The following is a 9,536-nucleotide window of genomic DNA, read 5'->3' on the forward strand; positions in this document are numbered from 1 at the left end:
ATATTTGGGGCAACACAAAAAGAATATGCACACACCGGCAGAAAAAATTAAGTGGTTTGAATGTGATCAGTGTCGCTTTAAAACCAAATGGAAGTCCAGTTTGAAAGGTCACACTTTATACAAACATTCAGTTCAAAAACGATACGACAATTGGGAAATGAGTGAAAGTGAGAAAGTGACACATAGCGCGAATAGTGGAGGAAAGGCAGAATCTGAAGAGAAGTACAAATGTGAACAGTGCACCTACAGAACAAAATATTTGCCAATTTTGACATACCACAAACAAATGAGACACACTCCAGGTCCAGTTGTTTCTTGCAACCACTGTTTGTACAAGACAGTGAGTGAGGTCTCTTTGAGAGCGCATATAAATAAAAAACATGGAGTTCCTTCGCACCAATGTCAACTATGCCTAAGCAGGATTTTGAGGACAGACAGTTTGAACCGACACATGCGTCCACATTGTTCGGAATGCGACCAGAAAGCGAAGCAAACAGTTGAAATGCCCGTTCAAGTGTTCATGTGTGACCAATGTACGTACAAAACAGAATGGCAAGGATCTTTAAAAATTCACAAACTTATGAAACATACCGATTTGAAATTGCTTGAACAGAAAGCTGAAGTCAGCGATGGTGTGAATGGGACAGTATGACAGTACAGGGTGTCAAAAGCGAGAAAGTTTCTGACGCTAGTGTAAGTTCTCAGGTGTCTTTTCACTGCCAGTTGTGTCTGATAAAGACTACGCCACGTGCGTGAAAGACATCCAGAAAACTGCTAAGAAGGGCAAAGCGCTGGCGAGGGGATAGACTGGTCGCGGCTAAAGTTGTTGAAACATTTAAACAACAGTGCAGTGCTACAGGATTTTAAAAACGTCTGATTACCGCATCTAAATAAATTTAGTTTTTAAAAGTATGTAATAAAAAATGAGTGAAAGAATATTTTAGTTTTAATAAAAAACCAAGTAGTCTTTGACTTAATTTGTTTTGATTGTTGTGTAAGAACACATTTTTGTTGACCTAAAAAACGTTCCTTCATCGATACATTTCTTCTAGTTCCCTTGAGTCTCACTTTACCGTAATAGTAAAACATTATTTTTCTTGTGAATAGTATTTTATTATGATGTTTTTGTTTATGTGATTCGCTTCAAAACTCAATCCATAACTGTTATAATATTGTGCACAAATTTGCTGTCTTTTGACAGTGTTCAATAAATCTGGTTTTTATTAATGGATTTGAACTATAAAAAATGACCTTAATACAAATGTATTTAAAACAACCAAGAAATGTAAAAAATGAACACAATACGAAGTAAAATACATATACTTCATCAATAAGTTACGGAAACTGTACTTCACTCATTACTGCTGAATAAATTGTCGATTTTAAACCAACACAAGTTTTATAGAGAGGACGACAGTCGTGTATGCGTACATCTTATAAAAATACATTCTCACAAAATAACGTCAATGTTTTCTGATGAGGTGCCTCTTGAGAACATTCTTCTGCTTCGCCCTAAAATCGCAATTGTCACACTTAAACCACTTAATGTCCGACTCCGCCGTGTGTTTGTTCATCATGTGATTTTTCAAATTGGACGTTTGCTTCGTTTTGAATGTACACAGCTTGCAATGGTTCCATCTGATCTCTTCAGATACAGTGTGTTTGCTCAAGAGGTGTTTCTTCAGTTGAGCACTTTGTTTGGCCCTATACGAACAGTGTTCACATTCGAACCACTTGATTTTTTCCAGTTCCGTGTGTTTGTTAGTTATGTGCATGGTCAGGTAGCTCTTCAATTTGGCCTTGTAGGGACACAGATCACATTTGAACCAGTTAATCTCGTCGCTGGTGAGGTGGTGCGTGATTCTGTGCTTCCTCAAACCTGCTTTATCTTTGGCTTTGTAAGAACACTGGTGGCATTTATTCCAAGGGAATTCATCTGAGGTAGTGTGATTGTACAAGACGTGCGCCTTGAACTGATCTCGTCTTTTTGCTTTGTACTCGCAATGAGCGCATTCGAACAAGTGTAAATTCGCGTATTTATTGTGCTTGCGGTAAATGTGTTGTTTCAAGGTGTTACGAATTTTGGTGACGTAATTACAGTGGTTGCACATGAACTTTTTGTTGCAATCGCGATAGTGTCGCAACAGGACGAGTTTAGAGAATGTTTTGAAAGAACAGCCTTTTTCACACTGGTGTTCTGTTATGTCACTTTGGTTTGTTTTTCCCAATCTTTCCAAGTGTTTGATATTCATGTGTTCGAAAATATTTACTTTAAAGTTTGTCTCGTAGTTGCATTCTTTGCATTTGTACATTTTTTGTCCACTGGAAACACATGTGAATATGTCGTTTATTTGGTGGTAGCGGTTCAAATGGTCTTTGATTGTGAAGTTCCATGGGGTCATGTAGGAGCAAAACTGACACTGGTGTAACTTTCGTACGGTCATTGGAGCTGGAAATTGGGCAAAAATACAACTTTTGTAATGCGAATTCGATGGTACTTACGGTGGCAATCCACATTCGGCTTTTTCAAAAAAGATAGGTTATGCTTTTAAAACTACGGTTTATTGCGGTTCTGCTTTAAAAGACTGTTTACAGTTGCATTATTAACAGTTTATTTTCTCAAAACTACAAGTAAATGTTTATAGGGATATTTTAAATTAATTATTTGAATGATAAATTATAATAGGAATTGGGTAGATTTGAAACATGCTTGACGATGGAATGTAACGTGAATAACTAAAAATTCCTTTATTAAAGAAAAAAATATACAAGTTGTAATTTCTGGTTGGGTTTTAATTCCAAAAAATATGTGGTTTTTGGGTCAACAATTAAATATAGGTCATTTCGCACTTCCAGCTTTTATCGTTCACCTGTGAAAAATTCTAACCTCAAATGTTTTGACATGTTCGTATTCACGGTTTACCCACGGTCCACAGAACATTTGTTCACCATTAAAGGTTGTTTGGATATGGTTTTTAATCTAAGGGCCAGTTTATAGAAAGAGAATTGAATATTTAATTCGAATTGAATTTTAATGCGCGATCAACCCATGAATCCAAAACTTCAATTGGTTCAGTTTGATCACGTGTTCAGCTAATCTGGCATTTGATTCCGATTAACTTAATTTCGCATACCTACTGTGATTTCGCTTCTGGCCCTAATTTTTTATAATTCTAATTATCATCTAACAGTAACTAATTCATACTGAGAAAAAATCACTTTAAGGCAAGTCCTTAATGTGCTAATAATTTGGATTAATTGTGTAATTATGACGCTTATTTATAAAAGAAATAAATAATAGTTATTTAAAACGACATTTGCAAAAATTTAATTCGTGTATTATTGTTAGATGTCGTCGTAACCCAAACAGAACAAGGTTGGTAAAACTGGAATGCGTATAGTAGGTTGCCATGGTTGCCTCGTTGAAAATTGTTGGATGGGGGAAAAGTAAAAATCAACCCAGAAATTTTAAGTGTTCGAATAGAACCCTAGCTTTATAAGCTCCGTGAGGTTTATTGGGTGTTTTTTTTTGGTTTTATTCTAGTGAGGGAATACCTAATGCGTGATCAACAGACTCTGTCGTAAAAGTTTAGTGCATTATGACGGTGCGGAGGAAAAAATTCAAACTATTAAACGCATCTCAGTTCTACCAACCATGAAACAGGATCCTTTCTTATAGTTACGAAATGATATTATTATGATATCACCTTTATTTATTATTCACTTTTGAAAATGTGATCTTGCTTTTTATTTACTATTTTGTTCGACACTGTCAGAATTTGAGAATTTTCTCCTGTGTGAACGGATTTTGATAAATGTCACAACTTGTCAAAACGAAACGTCAACCTAATTTTAAAGATTTTAATCGATTTGGACCCTTTAAGGGGCTCGTCGACCAAAAAAACCTTGTATTCAACTCGTTTTACAATAAATTTTATGAAGCTGTCTTCAGTGTTCTTCAAAGAAATAAACTTAGAAAATGACAGTTCACAAAAAGCGTCAAAAATTTCATAACATGAGCATGGCTTGCTTCGGCTACACGAACCTGTATAATAAGTAAAGTCCATTCAATAAACATCTGGACTGTCAAAATCAAAATTGCAGTTGTTAGGTTGGTTAAATCACTAGTTATTTTCATATTACCCAGTTGTTATCTATGATTTTTTAATTTTTCAAACTATTCACATGTTTAAATTGACATTGTCAAATAAATTGCAAAATTATTTAAGTGTATTTTGTAAAAAGGTTCAAATGGAAAGTTCAAAACGAACTAGGGTGGTTCTACTGGCGCGAGAGAAGAGGGCCATAAGAAATTATTATGAGGAACAAACAAAAAAGTGATAATAACGGAAAGAAATTACAAATTTGTGCCAAAGCCGCTCCAGTATTGTTAACTAAGAATTGGTGTTCGTTCTTGTGATTCACAAATCAAAATTTTGGAGAGATAAGTGTTAATCAAGTGTTAAATAATTTTCTTCTGAATAAATGAAACAGGTTAGTTTATTTTGGTCTGGATGATTTTGGTTGTTGTTTAATTTGTTACCTGTTTTCAGTTTGTCGCGTGTTTTTTATAAACTTTATTAAATTGCTCTAATTCATTTAGTTTTCTGCATTTCACTTGTGTTCGAAGCAATGAATGATTCAAAACATTTTTAGTTCAATGATTAAAAATGAAAACATAACCTAAATACTTATATTTTGTAACTAGATTTTGATGTCGGTACACTCTAGCGAAAATTGTTTATATTCAAGTACAGTCAAAACAAGCATTTTATTTAAAATTTAATTTTGACAGTCCAGGAGTTTTTTGAATTTACTATATGTAGTCCTTATAATGGAGTATATAAAAATTTTCGAATTATAGTTATGCTAAATTTTAAACTACATAGGTAATAGCGGTAAAGCTAAAGCTGAGAATATTTAAAAAATGTATAATTATAGAGTTGTAAATAAATTAAGATCTTTAGAATTTAATTTGTAAATCAGATCGCAAGATGACTTTTTGTAATATGTTGACAGGATGATAATAACATGAAATGTCAAAAATGCAAAATCAAATGAAAGCTCTTACAAAGAAATAAAACGTTATGTAATTTAATGTAAATAAAAAGATAGATGAGATACCGAATAACGTTGATTGATACATTAAAAAATCTGATAATCTGAAGTAAATTCGTCGTGAGTTCATCTTCATCATGACCTACAATAAAACATGTTTGTGTGAAATGTAAAACGGTTTGTTTCTGAATCCTCATTGGAATGAAATATGTATTTTTTAATTAATGAGAAGTCCAGACAAATGCTTTTTTGCACTTGCAGATCAATGGAAAAACTCTGGATTCACAATTACACACAAATTTCGTATCCATGGAAAATATAGGTTATGTGTCAAACAACTGTGATTCCAACAACCAAGAAGGGCCCATCAGATGCATTTTTTTCTGCGAATTTCACCCCACCGCTGGTCCTATAATATCATGTCAAGTAATAGAAATACATTGGAGAGACAAATAAAATAAAACTGTTTTTAGGAACCCGAACATTACATCTCAAAAGAACTGTTCGATAGCATTAGTGTTTACATCATAACAAAAGCTGAACTTCAAAGGAGCACAATTACAGTGTAATTAACAAACGCCGATTTAAAAAAAAAAAACTATTGCTTGTATAATTTTAGAACCTTGTCAGATTATAAAATTTTGGGTTTTCCTGTAAGAATTGATGACAAAAAGTACCCCAGAAACGCGTATCATTTCAATTTATGTTTAGTATGCGACAGTAACGTAAGAACGGTCCATTATGAACCAGTTGTGACAAAATTGTCTGATTACTTGGTAGCAATGGAAATTGAGAGCAGTTTTTTGTCAGATGGTAAAACCTCCACAAAACTAGCTCCCATGTTAAAACAAGTGATTGAAGAGCTCAATACCAGAGGTAAAAAATTAGTCAACGTGTCACCCATGTGATGTAACTATTTCAGGAGAATGCGCTCTTACTGAAGGTCCTAACGCGACTCACTTGAAAGTGGTGCATATTCGAAGTGACCCATTACCAGTTGCTGACCACCAAGTACCTGTCTTCATCAAACAGTTACCCAACCAACAGTGGGACTTGACCACGCAACAAGTCACCCCTTACATTGACGGTTTTAATCACGTGGCAAGGATCGCCACGCTTTCTGATGTAGAGAATAATTTAGTAAAGGCGTGTGTACAAAACTTGGTTTATTATGGAGTCGTAGCTTTAGTGCCTTTATTCCAGTACGGAAATGTGTATTGCACGACTCCTCAGTTGAAACTGCTAGCTCACGATGTCAATTTACAAGTAATTCAAATTTATTTTTTGTAATAAACAATACAAATATTACAGACATCGATATTACCGACATAGTTATTAAGTTACTTATTTTAAGTAATTGCGTTACTTTATTTCAGAACAGATGTCTCAGATACGTGGCCGTGTCCCAGAGGCACTTGCCCAACTTCAGGGACGTATTCAGGATGTTTGCGGCCATGACCAGGGGCACCACAATTCGGGACTTATGTCTACGATTCGGTCCCTCGAATCTGCGTATTAATGAGAGGAAGTTGGTCCAGTTTGGAGTTTTAGAAGGTTTAATTCGGAGGGTGCACAAATATCCCCTTTTATTGAACGAAAGTTCTGATTTGCAAAAATCACTTTCGGGAGTTGCCAATTTGGATGAGATTTGTTGCGCCACTGGTGTCACAACGCAACAGTTGGAAGATCAACTGGAAAGGGACCACAATGTCGTTTTGTTATGGAAATGATTGTATTTTTTTAGTTTATGGTAGACTGTGATACAGCAATAAATTTTTGTTACATCTCTGCGGGTTTACATTTAATCATGTCCGGCCCGAGAACGTATCAATTCGTAATACCTATTTCCTATTTCTAAAAAGTAATGACATTTTGAAGTTACATATTAACATACATATTTTGTTTTTAAAGATGGCGTAAGATGACAATTTTTTTTATACTACATTTTATGTACAAATTTTTGTATGGAAAGTTATATCGACAAATCGAAGCGAAGATGTATCAATAATAGTTTTGAGCTGCATTTAAAGTTCTTGTCTATATTAAATAAATTTTGTTTAAAAATGTCAAATTAACCAGTTTTAGTCTATTTAAAAAAATTTAAAAAAAAAAAAATTCATTGACAGTTGGTCACAGTGAGAACAGTTGAATCTTGCTATGTTACATATTAGTGCTACCAACGAGGACTACCATTGTGTAATATGAATATGTGAATTTTATTTCTCTAGTTTTTAAGATTCGAATGATAGGTGAGCTTCCAGGACTGTTTCCGCCATCAGCGGCTTGCGGTTGCGTCGCGCTTGCGTAGGTTTCTACGCCAAGTTGTTGACCTTGTGTCGTCAGACGCCAGACGAACGCGGAACGCGTCACGCGAGGTGAAGTGTTGGTGAAAATTGGAAGAAAAACAGCCGAAAAATGCGTCACGCAGACAAAATAATCGAAGCGGTTCGCACGCGTCCCTTCCTGTACGACCAGACTTTGCAGACTTTCAAACACATCGGAATGAAAAATCGCAACTGGATGGAAGTGGCTAAGACGGTGTACGGACGAGAGGACACCGCGACAGGTCAGTGGCGTAGCATCCGTCCCACATCACTCAAAATGCAAATTTTTAGTCAACAGGGTGAAAATACAGTGGAAGAGTCTCCGCGACGCGTTCGTCAAGCAGCAACGCAAACGCCAAAGCTCGACGGCGAGAGTCAGACCGTACGTTTACGAAACCGAAATGCAGTTTCTTATGCCTCATATACTCCTGAAGGAACGGGAGGACTGCGGTCCAGAGGGAGACGGTGTCACTGTCAAGAATTTCGATGTGAAGACAGAAGACTGTGTCAGTCTCAACGCTAGTTTTTCCGGGGATTCCCAGACGGAAATCGACGCGGAACGGGAAACACCTGCTATGGAGGAGTTCTTATGGGATCAAAGTATACATCCGAAAACAACCAACGATAGAGAGACGCATCCGGTCGACGCCTTCTTCCACGGAATCGCCCAGACTGTGAAACAGTTAAAGCCTGCCACTATAGCCAAGCTCAAGAAGGCCGTTGCCAACATCGTCATGGATGCTGAGCTCGAGGAAATCGAACAGAATGCTAGTTATTCGTAGTTTGGGGAAAATGAACGAAAAGTGTAACTTCACAGTTGAAAAATAACTGGTGCTGCAATTATAGAACTTATATTTATTAAAATAATGAATAATATGATAAATGAATAAAAATGTGTTAATTTTTATCATTGCCCAGATTGTATTGCCATAGTTTCTCTTTTGTTGATGTGAAGCAGACGTGGCCACGAATTTTGTTATGTAAATACTGTTTTTAATCAAATTTTTATGGATCACCGAATAACGATTAAAGTTCCAAAATGTATAACTTTATAAGAAAATAAAAAATGCGATACGTAATCTGCATTTTGTTTTTAATAAATACGAATTACGGAACAGATTACCTACAATTAATTTGATTTTTTCACACATTAGATTCTGCAACGTTGACAGCAACAATCAACTGATTTTTAACATGACACGATTTGATATATTATATAATTTAATTGGCAATTACTGTTAATTATTATTAATATTAAAAAAGAAATTGATGACATAATAAAAGTTGTCACACAAAAGTGCTACCTAATCAGGTGATATAGCGTGTAATCAAATCAATTTTGGAGTTTAGTTAGTCGTGAAGAATAAAAGTTGATTTATAGATTGATTAACATGAGTTTAATTGTCAAATTATCTTTCAATAATATTTTACTTTTATTAGTTAATCGCATTTTGACAGTTATTCCGTATGACTTAATCCACGACGTCTTGTTTTGAGTTCATTTGTTCGTAGGGTACAACATTACGACTTGCGGCAACAATACATATCAGCCTACGAACAACTTTTGTAGATAATCTTGAACTTGAAAGTTATTGGTTTCGTGATAAGAAAAACAATTTTTCCATTTTATTGAATAATAAATTAGTGTTGGCTTATTATTGATTGCACAATAACCACTGACAATTAAAGAAATAACAATAAGTGAACAATAGTATTGCGTAAGTGGCTTTTACTACAAGGTGATTTCAGTTTACGACTTACAAATCGTCTTTTACTCGATGCAGAATTTCGTTTTGTTTTATTTGAGCGTTTTGAATTCATCAGACCCTGACAGTCCGATTTCGAGGCAGCCAACAATACACGTCTGTCTATTTTTAATTTGTTGTGGACCGTTTATCTCGGCAAATTTTTACCGCCGTACTGCCTAGTCCAGACCAGTCGCATAAAAAATATAGATTTGCCCCTTTTCCGCCCCGCCACTGAATTCGAAGGGCTGCTAACTGCGTAGTTGCGATGACGTAGTAGCAGCACTGTCGTCACGCTTGGCGGGATCCTGAGGCGGCGATGGTATGAATGACCTGTGAAGGGCGTTGCTCCTGCCCCCGCCCCCTCGCCCTACTGCCCCAACATCCGGTCCGGCGTTGCACCAGCAGG

The 9,536-nt window shown here is 35.8% G+C and overlaps 2 protein-coding genes and 1 long non-coding RNA gene across 5 annotated transcripts; 2 read left to right on the forward strand and 1 right to left on the reverse strand.

Moving 5' to 3' along the window:
- Positions 1-1,203: 1,203 nt before the first annotated feature.
- LOC138138051 (uncharacterized) lies at positions 1,204-3,143 on the reverse strand. The gene is made up of 2 exons (XR_011161950.1): positions 2,503-3,143; positions 1,204-2,449 (listed from the first exon to the last, which is right to left on the reverse strand). It is a non-coding gene; the product is annotated as an uncharacterized lncRNA (long non-coding RNA).
- A 1,761-nt stretch (positions 3,144-4,904) lies between these two features.
- Nprl2 (Nitrogen permease regulator-like 2) lies at positions 4,905-6,844 on the forward strand. 3 transcript variants are annotated; one of them, XM_069057759.1, is made up of 6 exons: positions 4,905-5,268; positions 5,320-5,484; positions 5,532-5,623; positions 5,678-5,934; positions 5,981-6,324; positions 6,435-6,844. In XM_069057759.1, the coding sequence occupies exons 1-6, from the start codon at positions 5,260-5,262 to the stop codon at positions 6,786-6,788; spliced, it is 1,221 nt and encodes a 406-aa protein (XP_068913860.1). In that variant the 5' UTR covers positions 4,905-5,259; the 3' UTR covers positions 6,789-6,844. The 3 variants fall into 3 exon arrangements, with proteins under 3 accessions (XP_068913860.1, XP_068913862.1, XP_068913861.1); XM_069057761.1 differs by having other exon boundaries at positions 4,908-5,227; XM_069057760.1 differs by having other exon boundaries at positions 4,911-5,235.
- A 374-nt stretch (positions 6,845-7,218) lies between these two features.
- On the forward strand, positions 7,219-8,461 carry LOC138138044 (uncharacterized). The gene is made up of 2 exons (XM_069057763.1): positions 7,219-7,624; positions 7,674-8,461. The coding sequence occupies exons 1-2, from the start codon at positions 7,474-7,476 to the stop codon at positions 8,162-8,164; spliced, it is 642 nt and encodes a 213-aa protein (XP_068913864.1). The 5' UTR covers positions 7,219-7,473; the 3' UTR covers positions 8,165-8,461.
- The last annotated feature ends 1,075 nt before the right edge of the window (positions 8,462-9,536 follow it).

Source organism: Tenebrio molitor, chromosome 9 (genome assembly GCF_963966145.1).
Source record: "Tenebrio molitor chromosome 9, icTenMoli1.1, whole genome shotgun sequence".
NCBI classification, from domain to species: Eukaryota; Metazoa; Arthropoda; class Insecta; order Coleoptera; family Tenebrionidae; genus Tenebrio; species Tenebrio molitor.